Source organism: Somniosus microcephalus, chromosome 6 (assembly GCF_052327205.1).
Source record: "Somniosus microcephalus isolate GS21.2 chromosome 6, FLI_Smic_1.0, whole genome shotgun sequence".
NCBI lineage: Eukaryota > Metazoa > Chordata > Chondrichthyes > Squaliformes > Somniosidae > Somniosus > Somniosus microcephalus.
The window spans coordinates 216718259-216741229 of NC_140992.1; the positions used below are offsets into that span (position 1 = coordinate 216718259).

The 22971-nt window shown below is 46.4% G+C and overlaps 1 protein-coding gene across 14 annotated transcripts in view; it reads left to right on the forward strand.

Annotated features, from left to right (window-relative positions):
• LOC147116456 (retrovirus-related Pol polyprotein from transposon 17.6) overlaps window positions 1-22971 on the forward strand; it is a 614807-nt gene that overhangs the window by 112599 nt on the left and 479237 nt on the right. Inside the window, exons 2-3 of one of the 14 annotated variants that reach the window (XM_085991395.1) lie at window positions 10156-11244; window positions 13233-21295. The exons of 11 other annotated variants lie outside the window; for them this stretch is intronic. In XM_085991395.1, the coding sequence (XP_085847521.1) occupies window positions 16341-17702 (1362 nt within the window). In that variant the 5' untranslated portion in view covers window positions 10156-11244; window positions 13233-16340 and the 3' untranslated portion in view covers window positions 17703-21295. Of the gene's footprint in view, window positions 1-10155; window positions 11245-13232; window positions 21296-22971 lie in introns of those variants that run through there. 2 more of the 14 variants (XM_085991396.1, XM_085991397.1) reach the window with 2 other exon arrangements.

Here is a 22971-nt window from a genome sequence, read left to right on the forward strand (position 1 = left end):
TTTTCGGCGCCCTCCGGGCCAACCTTCGTCAGGTCCTCCCACAAAACTCTGCGCGCATCCTCGCTGGACGGATCCGGAGAGAACAGAGCCCCGTAATAGGCGCGGGTCTCCGCGCTGATTCCCTCCGGATCCGAGACCAGAGATCCGTCGTCGGCCAGCAGCCCCAAGAGCTGCTTACGGACCCCCCGTCTTTTTTCCAGCGAGTAGAAGAAGGGGGAGCCGCGGTCCAGGTCCCGCAGGAGCTGGATCCGCGACCTCACGTACGCGCCTTGGGACCCGACGAGCTGCAGGTCCTTCAGCGCGCCCTTCTTCTCTTCGTACACCTTCCGCAGGGCCGGGTCCTCGACGACCTGACCGAGACGGGACTCCAGGTCGAGCACCTCCTTCTCCAACCGCCCGACCCGGGCCTCCCGCCTCTTGGTCGACCCCTTCGCGTACTCCTGACAGAAGAGACGGATGTGAGCCTTGCCCACATCCCACCATAGCCTCAAGGAGGGGAAGCCCCCCTGCTTCCTTCTCCAGTCGGCCCAGAATCGACGAAATGAATCCCGGAACCGTGCGTCCTCCAGCAGCAGGTTGTTAAAATGCCAGTACACGGACCCCCCCCGCGCGCGCGCAGCGGAGCGAGCTCCGCCCACACCAGGTGGTGGTCCGTGCACGGCACCGGCCGCATGGAAGCTGCCGGAACGCAGGAGACGAACGCCCGGGAAATGTAGAGGCGGTCGATTCTGGACCTTCCTCCCCCAGACCTCACGCTAGTGAAGGCGCTGGAGTCGGGGTGGAGATTTCGCCAGACGTCCACCAAGTCGAAGGACCCAACCAGGTCCCTCAACTTCTCCATCGCCGCCGGGCTTCGCGGGGGACCCGAACGGTCCCTCGCCTCGAGGGTGCAGTTAAAATCCCCCCCGAGGATGACGCACTCGCCCACGTCGATGGAGCCCAAGAGAGCGGACACTTCTTCGAAGAAGCGCACTTGCTGCGCACTGGTCTGAGGGGCGTACACGTTCACTAGATGGAGCGGCACGCCCCCCAGGCGAGCAGTGACATGGAGCAAGCGGCCCAGCACGTGCTCCTTGACCCCCAAGATCTCCGGCTGAAAATGCGGGGCCAGCAAGATAGCCACCCCGCTGGAATTGTTGGAGAGGTGACTCATGCTGACCCTTCCTTGCCACTCCAGGAGCCACGTGGCTTCGTCTCCCGGAACGGTGTGGGTTTCTTGCAGGAAGCACACCGCATACTTCCCGTCCCGAAGGACCGAGAAGTTATTGAATCTGCGGCGCGCCTCCCTGCTGCCGTTGATGTTGAGGCTGGCTATGGTTATCTTCATGTCAGAAGCATAGTGCAACCTCTACCCACACCTAACGGGGGGAGGAAGCGCAGCCGCTGGTCTGCCGCCACCTCCTCAGCAGCCCAGTGAGAAACGTTGTGAGCCGACGCAGCTCGAGCGGGTTCACACCCTCGTCCGCGCCCAAGATCTTAACGGCGGCGCGGACGGAATCGATGAGCAGCGCCAGCTCCGACCACCTGTCGAGGGCCAGCCGGACCTTATTGCGCTGACCCAGGCACGTGGCCATAAAATCCCGGAGTTCCCTTACGGAAATGAGGGGAGACTCGGCAAGGGGCACGAGGTCATCCATCGCCACGTCGGCGCTGGAGTCCGAATCGTCCTCCGTGCCCATCACCGAGTCCCCATCCTCCTCCAGGGGGTCGTCACCAGCGGCCGACCCGTCCGCCGCGCAGTGCGAAGCGAACGACTCGGCCGCGCCAGCCAGCCCCGCCTCCGCCCGGATCCCACCCCCAGGGTCGGCGGCAGAGGATTTCTCCCTGGGCTCCTCTAGGGGTGCCGGGCCAGAAGACGGCGGCGGTTCAGAGCTCCCCTCCGCCTCAGACGCCGGAACGACCGGAGAAACCGGGGAGAGAACAATTTCCAGCTCCTCCAGTACGTCCGGCACCAGAGACGCAGCCAGGGGGCCATCCTCCTCCCCGCCACCAACCTCCGACCCAGCGGACGGGGGGTTTTGAATTAAAAGCTCTACCAGGACGAGCATCCCCTGGGAGACGTCCGGGTCGCATTGGGCGAGCTCATTATCCTCGAGCTCGCCCGACCCAGCCCCCAGGCTGCCCGACCCGGCGAGGGGTAACGACACCGATAAAAGGTCAACTTCAATTACTGCCGCGGGTTGTTCCGCAACCCCCCCCACGGGCAGGGTCTCATCCCCATCCCCGGGAGGCACGTGCTGGACAGACACATCTGCCTCAGCCTCCCGAGGGACAGGCGACCCCTGCCGATCGCTGGTGATGACGACAGCGCTGGGGGGGCGGGGGGGCGCAGTACCCGCGGCGGGCGACGACTCCCCCTGCTCGGAGGGACCTTCCTCCTCCCGGTCCTCATCTTCATCCAGGGGGTCGCGCCTTCTTTTTAGCACGGAGGGAGCGAGGGAGACCTCCATGTCTGCAAAGGCCTCCTCCTCGACTCCCTCCGGCGGAGCAGGTTTGTCGGGTTCCTCGGGCCCGAGCCCGGCCGCAGGTATTGGCATTACCGCTGCGGCGGTTGCGGCCACAGGCTCGGGCACGGGGCCCCTCCCGCTCACATCTGCCCTGATCAACTCCGCGAGGAGCGCGGGTGTAAGGGGCTCAAGGGGCAAGGGCTCACCATCCACGGGGGGGCCTGCCCCAAGGTGCTTCTTTTTTCCCCGCGCCTTCTTTCCGGCCGGACATGCTCCCTCCCCCCCGCCGGAGGCCTTGGTGGCATCGGCCCCCGACGTCAACCGCGCATCAGACGTACTTGACGCGCGGGCAGATCCGGGGGGAAGGGCGGCGGCGGCGGCGCCAGCCTCGGCCGCACGAGATGATCCGACGGCCTTGGAGGCAGGGCAGTTCCTCCTGATGTGCCCCACCTCCCTGCAGGCATGGCACCTCACACCGTCCGACGTCCAAAAGGCGCGGTAGGCGGTCCCCTCGTGGAGGACGACGAACGCCCCTTCAGTGTCCTCCTCCCGCGCCAGCTGGATAAACAGCTGGCGCCGGAAGGAGAAGACGTGGCGAAGGCTGGCCTCCCGGAAGCTGAGCGGGATGGGCGTGATCCCCGACCTCACCTCCCCAAGTTGTCGCAAATGGGGAAGGAGGAGCTCACCAGGAACATAGGGCGGGACGTTGGAAATAATGATCCTCTGCGCGGTGGCCTCGAGAGGATCCACCGGCAGGAAGGTCCCGCCCACGGTGAGCCCCTTGGCGACAGCCAGGGACACCGCCCGCTCCGACCCCAGGAAGAACACAGCCTTCCCATACATTTTCGAGGCCGCGACGATGGCTGAGGGGCCGACAACCCCAGCCATGGCCTTGACGCAGGCCTCGATGGTCATAGTGGGGTGAGTGTAGCTCTTCACCCCAAGCTTTTTTGTTATTAATCGAAAAGGTGACGGGGCAGCAGGAACAGCGGGAGCAGCTGTGGCTGTGGCTACCACTCTCGCATAGGTCCCGGCTGGCCCCGCCACCGGCGAAGATGCAGTCGCCATTCTGGGGTGCTTTTTTTAAGGGCTACACTCACCCCAAGTCACAGGCCTGAAGGTGTTAATGGCCTCGGTGTATATATATATATATATATTTTTTGTCCTCTATTGAGCAGAGGGAGCTGATTAAAATGAGGACACACCTCTCTCCTTATTGATTTAAATTGGGAGAGGAGCCCTCGCCCCTCTGCTCAATTGGCAATTAATAAAATAGATGAAACTAAGGTGCCTTAGAAAGACAGGCAGAGAGAGACAAAGAGAGAGAGAGAGAGGTGGGGGGGTGGGAAGGAGGGAGGCCGCAAAGGGCAGTGTTGCCACTCAGGATGGTGGGTGGGTGTAGGCAGGGTTGCACTCTCCGATGGAAAAAGTCTTTGGTGATGGTGGTCTTCTGGCAGGGGGAGAAGACGTCTTCACCTGGAAAAGCTGGAGAAGCCCAGGCTTAGTCCTGCAACAGGTCTTAACGATGTAATTAAATTAAATTAAGGACTTCACCTTGGGCAGCTCCAAGCTCTCCCAGGGCAGGCAATAGAAGGGATGCTAATTAGTGGTGTGTGTGGCCTAGCTTTTAACAAGAGCACACACACACACTACACCCCTTGATGATCCGGCCTTGCTTCTTCTTTTCTCCCCCCACCTAAAATACAAAGTCTTGGGAGAGTGCCCCAAATAACACCCACCTGTAGATGTTCCGGATGAAGTTTTCTTCCCTCCTTTCAAGCAGTTGGTTTCTCTCCCCTCTCTCCCTCTCCTGAAGTGGAGGCCAAATTGGGGAGGCAGTGATGGAAAGGCCTCTCCCCTGGTTGATGTTGATGTAGGCCTCCTTTCTCCTTTTCCTCCTCTGTCCTCTCTCTCCAGGCACCTCAGTTGATGTAATGATGGTGGAGTTGGTGGTGGTGGTCCAACGTTCTCCTCCTCTTCCTGGTCAGGGGACCACCACTTTAATCCACTCTCCAAAGTCTGGCTGCTCCCTCTGCTCGTGCTTGCAGCTGAACAGAGGGTAACTTAAGACTGAAGTACAGAAGCCTGCTATGGCTTTATATACATGGGTGGTCACTGCCGGTACTGCAGTATAGAATCCGTTCTTCTCTTAAAGGTACATACACAACAACGAAGTCCTGTCTTCACACTGAGGACACCCTCCATCATGTTGTGTGGCACTACCACCATGCTAAATGGGATAGATTCAGAACAGATCTAGCAGATCAAAACTGGGCATCTATGAGGCGATGTGGGCCATCAGCAGCAGCAAAATTGTAATCCACCACAATCTATAACCTCATGGCCTGGCATATCCCTCACTCTACCATTACCATCAAGCCTGGGGACCAACCCTGGTTCAATAAGGAGTGTAGAAGAGCATGCCAGGAGCATCACCAGGCATACCTAAAAATGCGGTGCCAATCCGGGGAAGCTGCAACACAGGACTACATGCATGCTAAAAAGAAGAAGCAGCATGCTACAGACAGAGCTAAGCAATCCCACAATCAATGGATCAGATCAAAGCTCTACAGTCCTGCCACATTCAGTTGTGAATGATGGTGGACCATTAAACAACTAACGGGAGGAGGAGGCTCTATGAATATCCTCATCCTCAATGATGGTGGAGCCCAGCACGTGAGTGCAAAAGACAAGGCTGAAGCATTTGCAACCACCTTCAGCCAGAAGTGCCGAGTGGATGATCCATATCAGCCTCCTCCTGAGGTCCCCACCACCACAGAAGCCAGTCTTCAGCCAATTCGATTCGCTCCACGTGATATCAAGAAACGGCTGAAAGCACTGGATAAAGCAAAGGCTGTGGGCCCCGACAACATCCCGACTGTTGTGCTGAAGCCTTGTGCTCCACAACTAGCCACGCCTCTAGCCAAGCTGTTCCAGTACAGCTATAACACTGGCATCTATCCAACAATGTGGAAAACTGCCCAGGTATGTCCTGCCCACAAAAATCAGGACCAATCCAATTCGGCCAATTACCGCCCCATCAGTCTACTCTCAATCATCAGCAAAGTGATGGAAGGTGTCATCGACAGTGCTATCAAGCAGCATTTACTCACCAATAACCTGCTCACTGATGCCCAGTTTGGGTTCTGCCAGGACCACTCAGCTCCAGACCTCATTACAGCCTTGGTCCAAACATGGACAAAAGAGCTGAATTCCAGAGGTGAGTTGAGAGTGACTGCTCTTGACATCAAGGCAGTATTTGACCAAGTGTGGCATCAAGGAGCCCTAGTAAAACTGAAGTCAATGGGAATCGGGGGGAAAACTCTCCACTGGCTGGAGTCATACCTAGCACAAAGGAAGATGGTTGTGGTGGTTGGAGGTCAATCATCACAGCCCCAAAACATTGCTGCAAGAATTCCTCAGCACAGAGTCCTAGGCCCAAACATCTTCAGCTGCTTCATCAATGACCTTCCCTCCATCATAAGGTCAGAAGTGGGGATGTTCGCTGATGTGTTCAGTGCCATTCACAACTCCTCAGATAATGAAGCAGTCTATGCCCGCATGCAGCAAGACCTGGACAACATTCAGCCTTGGGCTGATAAGTGGAAGTAACATTCGCAACACACAAGTGCCAGGCAATTACTATTTCCAACAAACGAGCATCTAACCACCGCCCCTTAACATTCAACGGCATTACCATCGCCGAATCCCCCACTATCAATATCCTGGGGGCCACCGTTGACCAGAAATTTAACTGGACCAGCCACACAAATACTGTGGCAACAAGAGCAGGTCAGAGGCTGGGTATTCTGTGGCGAGTGTCTCACCTCCTGACTCCCTAAAGCCTTTCCACCATCTACAAAGCACAAGTCAGGAGTGTGATCGAATAATCTCCACTTGCCTGGATGAGTGCAGCTCCAACAACACTCGAGAAGCTCGACACCATCCAGGACAAAGCAGCCCGCTTGATTGGCACCCCATCCACCACCTTAAACATTCACTCCCTCCACCACCGGCGTACCGTGGCTGCAGTGTGTACCATCTACAAGATGCACTGCAGCAACTCGCCAAGGCTTACTCGGCAGCACCTCCTAAACTCGCGACCTCTACCACCTAGAAGGACAAGGGCAGCAGGCGCATGGGAACACCACCACCTCCAAGTTCCCCTCCAAGTCACACACTATCCTGACTTGGAAGTATATCGCCAATCCTTCATCATCGCTGGGTCAAAATCCTGGAACTCCGTACCTAACAGCACTGTGGGAGTTGCTTCACCACACGGACTGCAGCGGTTCAAGAAGGTGGCTCACTGCCACCTTCTCAACGGCAACTAGGGATGGGTAATAAATGCTGGCCTTGCCAGCGACACCCACACCTCACATGAACGAATAAAAATTAAAAAAAAGTACCTAAAAGCAACTACCAAACAGGGTTTGCTATTCATTTACCCAGGTATATTACTGAAAGCTTACATAGATCTTCAGGGAATGATAGACACTCTTAAAGATATGGGAAGTTGGAACACACCCATGAGAGTAACCCAAGCTATGACAGCCAAAATAATCTATAATATGAAATTTAGAAAAGACCATAAAATTTAACAGTGGCATTGTCATCACAGAAAAGGAAGATTGTCAGTTTCCTTGGTATCTAATATCTGAGGAATGCAACACAATCAGGAAGAGAAGGTTGGGAGGATAAAAACTTAGCTGCAGGACTCTACAGAACCACCTCACCATGAAATGGAATCATCCTTTGGTATACCAAGAATATGCTGTGAGCTGGCCTGCAACATATTGGGTGCATTCTCGGTGCCGTGCCTTCACAGTGAACCCTGTTTTGTTTGTCTAGGGAATTGAGAGAGAAGAAGCTCTCTGCAAAGGAAAGGGTAACTGGCTGCAGGGCAGTTTCATCAGCAAATTGATGATAGAGCCAACCATGTCCAGCCAAAGGTAAATAAATGAAACTGCAGTGTATTAATTCAGTCTTACACTTTCTGGGTGTGGCCAAGGATGGTCTCATCTTTTTAGGGCCGTTCTGTCGAGGCTCCTAATTGAGCCAGGACTTGTCCTTGCGGCTCCCTAGCTGCAAGGTGTTGGGGATGTCGTTGAGACTTGAGCCCCAAGGGAATGCTTGATGTTTTCCAGAATAGTTTACAGCAACTGCATAATGAGATTATATCCTTGATTCATATTATGGAAGTTGGCAGGACACAGTTAATTGAGTATATTGGCTGTGTCATCATTCTGCTGATGAGATTGATCTACAGCATGTCACCTTCCTCTGTGCAGTGTCCCCAGAGTCATCTGTGAGATTGTAGGGGAATCGTCAAGTGTCATTGAAGCTGATGTTCAGCTGCATTCAGATTCCTTCTTCCATGCGTGTACTTAAAACAATTTCAGAACAATGGTAGTTAGTGTTTACTGTTGAGTTTTTTCTTTTTACAGTACATTACAATTGATTTACCTTTTCATTGAAGAATGGAAAGAGAAAACATTAGCTTCTTCACACCCATTCCTTCCACAGGCTATGTACAATTTGTCCAGATGACAATCATACACACAAGCTGCAAATAAATACATTTCTGTGAAATTTCTCTCTGAGCCTCAAAGGTGATCAAGTGAAATTGCAGCATATTAATCAAACTGTACAACCCACAATATTCAAGTGTGACCACTTACGTTTCACAAATAACACACTTGTGGTCCAACCAGTACAGGAATCACAGTTTTCAATAGCGCAATGTTTCCCAAACAAGGGCTGTAGCCTGCAAATGGGAGTATGATAACCTGGTCTTCGGGGCATGGCAAGCTAGCCAAACTTTAGAAGAACCCTCTGGTTGTAAACACTCGCATGCTGCAGTTCTTAATGTATCCACTGTCATATGCCACCAGTGATTGGTTTTTAAAGAGTCTCTGATCTTTTTAAAGTATGTTTTAATCTCTGGCTTGAGGAAGTGTGTGTTCTCACTTTTGGTGCTGACTGCTGTGGAAGACACTTGTGAATGAAGTAAATCCTATTGGTAAGTGTTTATCTGATTTATTTTTATGGTTTTGCCTTGGAGAAAGTTTATTAGAAAGAGTTGATTTTTTTTTATATCACTGAACATATCGTCCCATTAGAAATGGGTTATATGTTCAAATTCTGGAGAAATTGCAATGTGAAAACTTGTATGCAAGACTTGGATGACTGTCGACCTTTCGAGAAGGAATAGGATTAATGGAGCTGAGGGAGGGGGCTGGGTGAGGGAGAGAGTAAAGATCAGAAGCTCAGAGAAAGATCAAAATAGACTGAAGAGCAGCACAGAAGAATGTAGAAGGGAAGGCTAAGAGGTGATTTGATACAGATGTTTAAAATCATGAAGGATTTAAATAGAGTAAATAAAGAGAAAATGTTTCCAATGGCTGAAGGCCAATCACCAGTGGGCACAGATTTAAGGTGATTGGCAAATGAACCAGGCGACATGAGGAAAAGCATTTTTACGCAACGAGTGGTTAGGATTTGGAATGCACTGATAGGGTGCTGGATACAAATTCAATAGTAACCTTCAAAAGTTAAATACTTGAAGGAGAAAAAGTTGCAGGGGTACGGGGAAAGAGCAGGGGAGTGGAACTAACTGGATTGCTCTTAAAAAGAGCTGGTGCAGACTCAATGGGCCAAATGGCGGCCTCCTGTGCTGTAATATTCTGACTCTATAATCCATTCACGGTAGTCTTTAATGCAATTGTTCGTGAGTTGATATGCTACACTAGAAAAAATTCACAAAAGTATCAGTAGAGCTATTAGTTTTTCTAAATAGTGTATAGAAAAAATATTTGGGAATTTTCTATTTTGAAAGATTCCCTTTACTCTAAGGAGTTCTCGGAAATGGGTCTTAGAAACCAAACTTTACAAACATTATAAGTGCGAAGTGCAAAAGATGAAATAAACCAAATGATGGAAAATGAAAACCTAGAGAATGAAATTACATTAGATTCAAGTGTCAAGTATTAGCTTGGCTCAGTTCATGGTACTCTCGCCTCTGAGTCAAGTGCCACTCCAGAACTCCTTAATAGTGCTGTCCTTCAAATGAGACATTAAACCAAGCTTCCTCTTCCAGTGATTCAGATGGAAGTTGAAGGTACCTAGGCACTATTCAAAGAAGATAAAGGAGTTGTCTTGGTGTCCTAGCCAACATTCTTCCCTCGCCACCGCCACCAAAAAAGGTTTAAGTCGTCATTCACCTTGTTGCTGTTTGTTGGATTTTGCTGTGTGCAACATGGCTGCCACATTCACCTACATAACAACAGTACTTTAAAGTAATTCATTGTATGTGTAGCGCTTTGGAACATTTCTGAGACACAAGATAAATGCAAGTTCATCTTGCTTTCTAGATGATGTGTGCACTGGAAGTCATATTGGGATTTTGAAAATTAAGTCCTATTGTACATATAGCACATACTAATGTTCAGTTTTGAATTTGGATTGCTGATCATCAGTTCACGTGGATTGTTTCCTCCTTGTATTCATACTGATCTTTTTCAAACATTTTAAACATGCCAAATAAGAAGGATTTAACAGGATATGCAAATTTGTGGTAAACTGTATAATAGACCTTTTTGATCTGCAACAGATGAATTGGGAATAAGATGCATTTACTCTCCTGCTTCTTGCTGTGTCTGTTCCTGTTATAACTGTACTGCTGTGTTTCCGTTATAATTTATTTCAGAATCCACTGTCCAAACTATCCTGGAGGAAATCTCTGTATAAACTGAACAAAGAAGAGACTTCTTGTTTCACAATACAATTAAATAACTTTCATTTAAAATATTTGTCCGAAGTAACTGAAGTAGTCAGTATGTCAAGTAAGAACTGGCAAGCAACATGCAAGATAATGATTGTCCAAGGAGAGGATTTGGAATAGACTGATTGCTTTGAAGTTTGTTAGAGGAAGTAAATGGATATGTCCACTTAAACTATTTGTGTAAGCTAATACAATACCTTTCATAGTGTAATCACTTCTTTATTCCCTGCAGGTCATCTGGCCATTTTAGTGTAAAGGGCTTTGCATCCTCCTCAGATACTGGTGTTTCATTCATGTTAGAAATATGAAACTATCAAAATAAGACAAATAAATCATATCTGTTTGAACAGCTGCTATACTGTAGCTTGGCTTGTATGCTAGTGAACATGATCAGAACATGTGCCAAATAATACAGGATACGTGTACTATAAAAGCATCATATTTGACAAGATATAATCATACATTTATTTTGACAACTTCAACTATCTATAAAAATGACCTTAGCTGTGGGTGGGAAACACTGGTTTGTTTCATGTGATTTGAAAATACTTGAAATATATATATTTCTTTTATTCATTTGTAACTTGCACGTGATGTCCTACTAAAGAAGAATTTCTGTGCACTTATTGGGCTTTAAACAAAGACATTCTCTCATTTTAATTGTATATGTTTAGCAACTACAGAGTTGGAATTTAATTCTGTTATATGTAATATAGATAATAGGTTATAATTCAGGTTATAATTCAGATTTTATTTACATTTTTCTTAGTTGCAACCTAAATTATTATAATAACTTAATATTTAGAATATAAATTATGTAAGATGACATATACAGTATACTGTTTTAATGGGTTGAGAAGGGTTGTATTTTAATTGTTTGTATATCTGCAATTATAAAAATTCTTTATTCAAGAATTTCCCCCCTCCATCCCTAAAAGGCTCTAATAGCAACAGCAGCCCTTCCAAGCTTCACTCAATTGGCCATTCTTTACGGGCGAACCCAGGCATTGTATGGTAAGACTATTCACATAATCGAGCAGGAACCCTAGCTGCACTTTCCCCTGCCTAGCCTAGGGGCATTGATTGCACAGTGTCCTTTACTGTATCATTTTGAACTAATTTTAGCATTTGAAGTTTCGAGTAAACCATGAAATAATTGAATTGCAAATATAAACAAAAGTTACATCCACACACTTAATAAGTTATTCCTGAATGAAGAATGATTGGCTCATAACTGAAACCAGTCTAAAGCCAGCTTTTAAATTAAAGTTATTAAGTATCTTGATTGGCAAAAAAAAATGGGCAGGTTTTGCTGTAGGAGGGCATCAAATGGCACCTGCCATTAGTTAGACTTGCCCCTGCACCCTTCAGCTGAAAAAACATTGCCCACTAAGTTGCTGAAAGTGTGAGCTGGTACCCAAATTTAATTTGTCAGTAAAGTGAATCATTTAACAGAATGGAGAGTTGAAAACCTTTTCAACCAATGTGGTATTTATAGGGTGCCTGCTTTGGAATTTTATTTGTAAAATCTTTAGAGCTCACCTTTCACAGCGAGGGAACCAGGCATCTGGGACCAGAGTGAACAGGACAGCCCACAGGGTATATCCTTAATCAATGAGATTTAAGGATTGGAAAATAAACACAGGAAGGACTGAGAAGGTGGGTGAATTAAAGGGAGTGAATTCAATGTCAAATCAGGCACAGAAAGAGAAATAAAGGGAGGGAAAGAAAGAGTGGATTGAGAGAGAGAAAAAAGAGACAAACAAATTTTTTTAATGACATTTTTAAAATTTCAAAACCTGAAGGAATGAGACTCCGCATTTGCAATAGTTAATTTTCAGTGCCAGAGAATTTGATTGGCAGTAATGAACAATTATCACGTTGTACTTGCGCCACTAATTGCTAACCCTAAATATTTGCGGTGGTTTAGTTCATATCTACCACATAAATACAGCAACTTCATGACATTCAATGCATGTCAATGGTGAGGCAGACAGCAAAATGAAGTTTTTGCAAAGCTAATGGCAGAGCGTGCAACTCGGACAGCAACTTTTGGATATTTAACTGCACATCTCACCTGAAGTTGCTGTTCCATTTACGCATAAATATCGGTGAGTGCCATTAGCCTCACCCTTAACATTAAATCTTTGCACACTTATTTTTTATTCCAAGTAACATCAAAAATATTTGCAGTGCTGCTAATATTTTTTTATAACCTGTTTGGCTTTGGTAAATGCATACATTTATCCATCAGCTAGGAATGCTGCATATTCCAATTCACAGCATTGTAACTTACTGCCAGTTACGATTTAAAACACAAAATCAAATGTTGCATGTAGTTGAAATTATTCAATATTACTCACTTCTACTAATAGAAATTAGGAATTTGGTTCATGTTAATGAACTGGTAGTGGTAAAGGGTGCAAAATAGTGATGAAGCAAAGCAACCACAGATTTTGTAAGCTGAAATAATTAATTAAACAAAAAGATATATTTTTGCTACAAAATCTGTGTTCTCAACCACAGAAGTTCATGAACAGGTTTTGATTGTGACAAGATATAAATGCAAAAAAAAACTTTACATAATGTTTATGGCAATCTTGTAATCTTTAACGACCTTAAGAGTGCCAAAGATTAAAAGTTGAGTACAATAGTGAACATTACAACAAAGAAGTCACACTGCATTAACATGATGTACTTGACTAGACCAGATGATTCTCGATCATTTTAAACCTCCTCAGGACTGTCTGGTTAGTGTGCTGTTCAGTTTATTGTTTTCAAAAAATCATCTCGTATAATAAGTAAGCATTGTTCATAGCATTTTTCTTTTTTGCTTGCTAATACTAGTTCGTTAAATTATGATAGCATGTGGAAAACTGTTATTCTCATATCCTTAAGCTGTACTTAAACTGCATATATTATTCTGCGCTTCTCTGACATCTCCAGTATTTTCAAAGCATGTGTAATCCACATTAATTGAAGCAATGTCATCATCTCCACAGATGAATTACCTTTATCCAGGTCTACTCAATCGAATTCTGAAGCAATTATAATTTTGAAAGAGCACAGCCATGAAGCACAAGAAAACATCAAATGCACAAGAAAGGGAAAAGCAATAGCATTAGCCAACAAAGCTATACCACCCAGAGACTAGATTCCACATTTTTGCTGAATGGTGAGAAGGTTCTTCAACTGTCAATGAATCCTCCACTGTAAAAGATGTAGAATCTAATCACAGATCAAAGGATACATCAACCACACTGACATTCTTCAACAACCCACATTACCAGTCCAGAGCTTACCGGTGGAGAATATGTGCTTAAATCAGGGCATGAACAATCTGTGATAATGTGCAGTTGGTGTTTATAACACCCATATTCATACTAACATCTAGCATATTCTGCAATTTGACTCACTAGTTCACGACTCACTGCACTGGTGCAAAACTAACCCCCCAACCCCTCCTCTTAGGTTCTCCTCCAGAATGTTACGAATCACAACTCCTTTGCATCATCTCACAGGCTTTTAATAGGTATTCTAGGGCCAGCATCTAATTCTTACTGGCTGAAGTGGCCGCCAATCCAATGCATCATACAGTGAAGGATTCTTTTAGCAATGGGTCCTTCCAAAATGGAGCAAAGTGACATTTTTAGAACACCGGTCTAGGTAAAATATCATACTTTGATTTTTAATTCGTTTTTTTTTACTGTGGCACATATTGTTTCAATAGTGGCTGGAACTATTGTGCAATGTTTTGCACAGGATAATATGTAATTATTTTGTATTTTTTCACTTCTTTGCAGATGTTGCATAAGATTGTAGTGAAGATATCGCTATCTAATAAATATAATAAAATTATGTGTATAGCAAACATTTCCTGCCCTACTATTCTGTCATACTAAGTTTGCACCAAATTTCACTGTCATACTTTAAAAACAAATTGTATAATGAAGGAAGTCATTCAAAATGTAAAATTTCATCAATGCCTCAATTTTAAAGTTCTCATCGTCCTGCTCAACCCCCTCCATGGCCTCAGTCCTCCAGCCCTACAACCCACTGAGAACTCTGCATTCTTCCGGCTCTGACCTCTTTTGCTTCCCCCACTTCCTTCATCCCACCATTGGCGGCCATGCCTTCATCCTTCTTGCACTGTTGCAGTCCTTGTGATGATAGCGCTCAAACAATATTAGGTAGCGAATTACAGGATCTTGACCCAGTGACAATAAAGGAGCGTCAATATGGTGTGTGCCTTGGAGTAAACTTGGAGGTGATTGTGTTACCACAATATTGCTGCTCTTGTTCTTCTTGGTGTCAGAGGTCAAGGGGAGGAGGTTCTTCTGAAGTAAGCTTGCTGAGTTGCTGCATTGCATCTATAGATTGAACTTACTGGAGTCACAGTGTGCAGGTGGTGGAGGGGGCAGATATTGAGTCCAGTGGCAGGTACCAATCAAGCAAACTGCTCTGTATTGGATGGTGTGGAGCTTCTTGAGTGTTTTTGTGGCTGCACCTGTTACATCGTGTTATTATTACATCGTTAAATGGAACTACTTGTTACATCGTTATATGGAACTACTTTGGTTAGTGTATTTATATTGCTATGCGGCACACTGTGAAATGCAGTGGCAGTGCAAGGTCGGACATCTTGTATCACTCTGCACCATGCGGCAGCAACATCATAAAAGTAAGAATACAACTGAGTGAAAGTCGTAAACTAAATGAGTTAAAAGGGTCTGTATTACATAGTAAGAACACAAGAAGACACAACATGGTGGCAGCGGTATAAGTGAGTACAACTTGTGCCATACGAACTACGAATAAGACGAAAAGTGAATATATGAGCTGATCGTGAATGCCGGTGTCTGTGGTGATTGAGCGTGAATCGTACGGGCAACTAAGATGGCGGCTGCCACTGCACTGACTGCGCAAATGCAGCCCCTCATGAACTGGGAAGCCGACGATATAGTGGAGGCATTCCGCAAGTTCAAACAGAAATGTGACCTTACATTCAAAAGCTTCCTGAAGGGTACTGCCAACGAAGAAAAGGATGGTTACATTCTGTTGTGGACAGGAGAAAAAGGTCTAGATTTGTATAATAGCTGGAGTTTGACTGAAGAGGAAAAGGAAAACCCTGCGACAATCTTTGATAAATTCAGCAACCATCTAGAGCCTAAATCCAATCACCGTATACACAGATACAAATTCCAGAGTCTAAGACAGGAACCTGGTGAAACAGCTGACAATTTCCTGACAAGGCTGAGAAATGAAGCCAGCAAGTGTGCATTTAAGGAAATGGAGGAAAGGCTTGTGGACCAGCTGATATGGGGGTCAGCGCATGCAGAGGTACAAAAAGCCCTGATAGGGAAAGAAAAGCTCAAAATAACAGAGGCTATAGATACTGCGAGAGCCCATGAAGCAGCAAATGAGAACACTGATTTCTCAAACGGCTGACATGCGGACGGCTTCTGAGACGGACAACAGAGTAGATACAGTGAGAGAAAAGTACAACGCACACAGACATGCACATGACAATGGGAGAAACGTGCAGAAACTGTGGAAGACCGCACGATTATACAGACAGGAGGAAATATCCAGCATATGGAACAAGCTGCAATGCATGTGGCAAACTAAACCACTGGGAAAAGAGGTGTAGAACGAAGAAAGAAGGAACATACATCAAAAACAAAAGCGGGCAGCAGAACCAGAGAAAGAAACACAATATCCATGCCATGGATGAACAGGATGATAATGATTATGGTCATGACAATACGCTAAACATCAAAACCATAAAGGTACAGCTTCACGAGATGTCCAGAGCGGAAAATACTCCGAAGAGAGAATTGCACACCATCATCCAAATTGAAAAGAGGGTCAAAGGTCAGCCCACAACCATCAACTTAAAGTTGAAGCTGGACACAGGGGCTCAGAGCAACATTCTCCCATTGAGACTGTACCAGCAGATCTTTCCCGAAAACTTGAGAGAAGATGGCTACCCGAAAAAGGGTTGTTTAAAGGCAAGTAATGTCACGCTGACAGCATACGGGGGGAGTGAGATTAAACAACTCTGAACAACCTTTGTCAAAGGGACATATTAAAGAAAGAACATCAACTGCATGTTCTATGTCACTGACACGGAGGGGCCAGCGATCCTGGGATTGAACAGCTGCAAGAAGTTGAGGTTGATCTCAGTGAATCACGAGCTGATGGAAACGTCACTGAGGATAGACAGCAACACCCAGCTGGAGAATCGCCCACAAATCAAGTGTAAAAAGGACTTGATAGACATGTATCCGGAATGTTTTGATGATACAGTGGGATGTTTCGGAGATTTCCAATACCACATCACCATCGATCCCGAGGTAAAGCCCGTTATCCATGCTCCACGAAAAGTACCCATCGAGCTGAAGACAAAGCTTGAAAGAGAGCTAAAGGAGATGGAAGAAAAGGGAGTGATCGTAAAGGTCACTGAACCCACAGACTGGGTAAACTCAATTGTGGTACGAGAAAAGCTAAACGGGCATCTCAGAATATGTTTGGACCCCAAAGATCTGAACCAGGCGACAAAGAGGGACCACTATCCCACCCCAACGCTAGAGGAGATTACGCCATCACTGGCAGGAGCCAAGGTTTTCTCAAAACTAGATGCCAGAAATGGATATTGGAACTTGAAGTTGGATGAGGAATCAACAACACTGACAACATTCAACACACCATTTGGGTGTTACAAATTCCTGCGGCTACCATTCGGGTTAAAGGTCAGTCAAGATATCTTTCAACAGAAAGTAGACGAGACATACAGAGGCTGTGGAGGAGCTATAGGAATAGCTGATGATATTCAGATCTATGGAGCAGATGAAAGAGACCATGATATGCACCTACATGAGACCATGGAGTGTACCAGGAAGGCTGGCATCAAGTTAAATGCCGATAAGTGCATAGTTAAAGTCAAGGAATGCCAATTCTTCGGTATGATTTACACACCAGAGGGAGTCAAGCCAAGTCCTGAGAAGATTGCGGTGATTGCTGAAATGAAACCACCCAAAGATAAAGAGCTGAGGAGTTACCTCGGCTTGGTCCAATACATGAGTTCTTTCATCCCAAACATGTCGGAACATACAACAAATCTCAGAGAGCTAATGAAAGACGATGCCGAATACAAGTGGTCTGAATCACATGAAAGGAATTTCAAACAACTTGAAGAATTGTTGTGCAAAGAAACAAGTCTGTCATATGACAGAAGAAAACCAGTCACTCTACAAGTAGACGCTTCTACCAGAGGACTAGGGGCAGCTCTTGTGCAGGAAGGAAAGCCAATAGCTTTCGCATCAAAGGCCTTGACGTCAGCCAAGACGAAATACGCCAACATAGAAAGAGAACTATTAGCAGTAGTGTATGGATGCGAGAAATTCCATACATACCTGTATGGAAGGCAGTTTACAATAGAGAGTGACCATCGTCCACTAGAACAGATCTAAAAGAAGAATCTGTGCAAAGCACCTACAAGACTGCAAAGACTACTTCTAAGGCTCCAAAGCTACGACTTCACGCTTAAATATAAGCCAGGAAAGGAAATGGTGCTAGCAGATGCGTTGTCTCGATTGTCACCATATGAGAAACACGAGGTGGAGGGTCTAACAGTAAAAATCCATCACCTAGTGAGTGTTACCCCTACAAAGCTCAGTCAAATCAGAGATGAGACTAGCAAAGATGAGGAATTGCAACTACTCGCACAACAAGTGATACAGGGGTGGCCGGAGAGAATCCAGCAGGTACAGGCGACAATTCATCAATACTGGACGATTAGAGACGACATCGCGATAGAAGATGGTATTCTCCTTGCTGGATCGAGGATCATTGTGCCAAAGACGATGCAGACAGAACTTCTCCATCTAATACACGAAAGCCACATGGGAATGGAGAAATGCAAGCTGAGAGCCAGATCAACTGTATACTGGATAGGCATGTACAAAAATATCGAATAGATGGTTTCTGCATGTCGTATATGCCAGAAATACAGAAATGCACAACAGAAAGAGGCGATGATACCTAGTGAAATACCGTCAAGACCATGGCACACTGTTGGGGCAGATCTCTTCATGTGCAATCAAGAATGGTATCTCATAGTGACAGATTACTATTCCAAGTTTCCTTTTGTGAGAAGGGTGAAAGATCTGAGAGCCACAACTACCACCAGAATTGCAAAGAGCTTGTTTGCTGAACAAGGAATCCCGGAAAAGGTAATCTGTGACTGATGTGCCTCAATTATTCCGAGACTCGAAGTTAGCAGAACAAAAGTAAGGCTTTTATTAACTCAGAACATAACACGTAAAATAGAGAGATGTCTTCCTTCAGGAGGCGGATGCCCGACTGAACTTAGATTACAAAGGAGCCAGGTATGGGCAGAGCCCTGCACACAACCAGTTCCAGCACATTCCAATACATAATACATGAGGACTGGGGGAAGGGAAAAGACACAGAAAGCAGGCAGTTACAAGACACAGAAAACAGGCAGTGATGAATGGAATATATTTCATCACAGTGACAATGGAACCCAGTTCACATCGAGTGAATTCAGAGCGCTGGCAGAAAATTATGGGTTCAAAATAGTAACCTCATCCCCACATTTCCCAAGGGGACATGGGTCCATCGAAAGACAGATTTAGACTGTCAAGAGAACTCTCATCAAAAGCAGTGAGATGGGGGAAGACCAAGACCTTGCCCTCCTATCACTCAGATCAACACCACTGAAAGCAGACATGAAATCACCTGCGGAATTGCTGAATGGGAGGAAGTTTAAGACTACCCTACCAGCAAAAATACATCCTCCCCAGGACCAGGAGGACTTCGGACAGAAGCTGGCAGAAGCACAAGTCATAGGGAGCAAACATTATGACAAACATGCAAAGATGCTACCAGAACTGCTGAATGGGCAATCAGTGCATGTGCAAGACCCAGTGTTGAAAACCTGGAATCCAGCCAAGGTCATTGGAAAAGCTGATACTCCAAGATCTTACTTCGTAGAGACCGAACCTGGTAACCAATACAGACGGAACAGACGCCACATCAGACCTTCACCTGAACTGGTTAAGCAGCAGACAACATCAGCAACATTGACAACACCAGCTACCACAAGCAGTACAATGCCAGAAACAAGCGCCACAAATCAAACAACCACGAGCATGCACACTCCAACTCCAAGTGCGACAGCAACAACAACAACGAGAGCGGAACACACCAAAATACCACAGGGAGGAGTGGTCACCACCAAATCCACAAGATGGAGGGACAACATCCAACCACCTGAGCGATATCGCGAATAAGAAAAGAAAACTCGCGATTCTTTGTATTTGATAATACTTTAGATATTTTTTTAATTAAATTAAATTTCATGTTTTAGTTTTTTTGAGAAAGAGGGATGTTACATCGTTATATTATTACATCGTTAAATGGAGCTACTTGTTACATCGTTATATAGAACTACTTTGGTTAGTGTATTTATATTGCTATGCGGCACACTGTGAAATGCAGTGGCAGTGCAAGGTCGGACATCTTGTATCACTCCGCACCATGCGGCAGCAACATCATAAAAGCAAGAATACAACTGAGTGAAAGTCGTAAACTAAATGAGTTAAAAGTGTCTGTATTACATAGTAAGAAGAACACAAGGAGACACAACAGCACCCATCCAGGCATGTGGTGAATATTGCATCATATTCCTAACTTGTATCTTGTAAATGGCAGGGAAGCTTTGAGGGATCAGGAGAAGAGCCACTCATTGCAGAGTACTCGGCCTCTGTCTTACTACTGTACCCATGATATTGATATGGCTGGTCTGGTTCAGCTTCTGGTCAATGGTGACCCCCCACACCCCCCCAGGATGTTGATGGTGAGGGACTCAACGGTGGTAGTGCCATTGAAGATCAAGGGAGTATGCTAGGCTTGCTATTGTTGGCATTATGTGGCACAAACCTTACCTGCCACTTGTTGGTCCAAGTCTGGATGTTATCTAGGACCTATTTTAGGCTGGCATAGGCTGCTTCATTATCCGAGGAATTGTGAATGGAACTGAAATGCTGTGGTATTGTCGGTGAGCAGCCCCACTCCTAAGCTTAAATGTTCTTTACCCAAGCACCCATGGAGGCAACATACCAATTGGGACCCTTAGTCATAACTGCAAAATAGGCTATCTGTACCACTTATGGAATCCTCCCCTACTATTACTCTCCTATTCTTGTAGTTTTTGTCCTGCTCATCCCCATAGGTTATCCCTTGCTCCACAGTGCCACAATGTTGCTCAAGACCACTCTCCTCTGAGTCTCTGGCCTAAAAATTTGTGGCCGCCACGAGAGATGCCGGTGTCACTGCGGCCTCGGGTTAATGGCTGCTGGAAATGGTCGAAGCGTTAGAGGAGAAAAATTTACACTGGGGCCTAAATATTTTTAGCCCAGCGCTAACAGTGTAACGCCCTCCTGGTGGCATTAGTGCAGGCATCGGAGGTGAAGTTCCCATGCAGAAGCGGCGATCCAGCTTCCAACAGCCTCTGGAAGCGAGGCAATAAGTTTGCTTGGCATTGTGGGACATTAAAAGGACAATGCCTTCTGAACAAAAAAAAATGAAGTAAAAAAAAAAATGCAGTTTTCAGCCCTTACTGCCTTATATAAAAAAAAACATTAAAAAGAAGCCCCAAATAGGAGTCTTCAGCTCTTAAAGCTGAATTCTTCCGCACCTCCAAAAATGGGAAAAATGCTTCAGCACTAACACAAATGGCTCAGCAAACCAGGGAAGGGGCATCCAAGGTCTCGCACGCAGCACTCCAGCTTTGTGCAGGGGGGTCAACACTGCAAGAGAGGCCCTCCAGAAAGAATGATGTAGGACCATATCACTAAGGCTATCACTGCCAGCAGTGTTGTCCACTCCACCTGGCTCCAGTGCCCAAAGAAGCTTCATGAGCTTAGACCACTGGTCAAGGTCAGTGAATGCATTCTCAAAAGCTGTCTGCTGCCAACTGCACCACCAGCCTCACACACTGCTCAATGCATGACACCCCCCTGCCCCCCACCCACCCCAATCACTCACCCACTAGCAATCTGTACCAATCATGAGGCACACCTCCCATTCCTAGCCTCACCTCACCCTCTTGGAGGAGATGGTGCAGGCCATTCTTGGCAGGGGTATGGCTGAGCCATTGGCCAGTGGTGGGGCCTAAAGGATACAAGATGCTGGTATCCTCATACATTGTCCTCCTTGCATGCATCTTTTGCTTTCCTGCCCTCCCCTCACCACAACTCCACCCTTGTGCCGTCCTCATTTCGCATACCCAAGAAATGCAGACTGCCCAACCAGTGGTTGAACAAGAAGAGGGAGAGGAAAGTGAAGAAACAACAACACCGTCACTCGATTTCTCACACCCAGCCACCAGCTCCTCAAGGTTGACCAGCAAGGCCATTTGCAGTGTCCCCATTGAAAGCCAGCTGCCTTTCACCAGCCATGCTGCAGCCACTGGGGTAGCATGGTATGACATCAGTAGGATAGGCAAAGGTACACACAAGATAGTCACTAAGGGAATGCATAAGGGTGATGAGTTAAGTTCTTGATGTCATATTGGATGGATAGATGTATAAAGTTGGATTGGAAGATTTGCTTTGTGGTGGCTTTTATTTCAGCATTGTGGCCAAAAGGACGCTGTGGTGGTCAGTAACAGATGGCAGGGAAGGTGGGGGAACATGTTGAAAGAGGAATTGGGGTTGTGGTCACTGGTACTGTAGGCAGATGATTCCATCCCGGATATCCCTGCCAGAAAGGGGCTCTCTGGGTTGCAACCTTCCTTCTGCTTCTTCCTCTTCTGCGTCTTCCTCTTCCCTTTGCGAGCAGATGCTGGAAACCTGAAGTGACATCATAAAATGCTGAAAATTTTTGTGACAATTTCTTCACTATCTAGGTAGACTCAGGTCAGGCAGCATCTCAACCTGAGACGTGAACTCTGTTTCTCTCTCCACGGATGTTGCCTGACCTGAGTTTTTCCAGCATTTTCTGTCTTCTCAGAGGCCTTCCTTTACCATCCAAGGCCTTGCAAGCATCCAGCAGTACTTCCTATGTACTTAAGAAACTTTTAACATATATTGCAGCAAGCCACTACTTCAATAAAATCAAAATAATTCAGTCCAAAAGCTTAAATGCAAACTTACCTGAAAGATGTGTGTGTCTTATTAAGAGCTGCTGACTGCACCTCTGTCAGACTGCTACATGCTAGGTTTACATGGCAATCTTCGGACCCATCACTGAACTCCGCGCTAAGGTCCAAGTTCGGAGAGGTGACGTTAAGTCGGTGTTGCATGCTGACTGATGTCACCTCTCCGTTATTTAAATCTGCAGGGCCATCGATCTTACCGGCAGCGCTGCTGGGCTTTGGAAAATGGCGGACACCATGAGACCTGCCACCAGCTGGCAAAAGAGTAGCAGCTGCCCTCTTTACGCTACTTTTTGCCAGTAATGGGTGGCGTTAAGCCCCTAAGTTTTTAGCCCTCTGTTCCTGTCCACCTCATACTTACTTGTTCAACACTAAATAACTCAAGGATTTCCTACATCTGTGAGTCTTGTCTCCCTCTGCTACCCCTGCGGATGATCCCCCACTTTTCTTTTTCCACATCAGTTGTGCCTCTTGGGCGACCAGATTCTGGAGAACACAATCCTGAAACCCCTCATCCTTTCTACTTCTGAAGAGTGTGATTAGTTGTTGCTCGAATA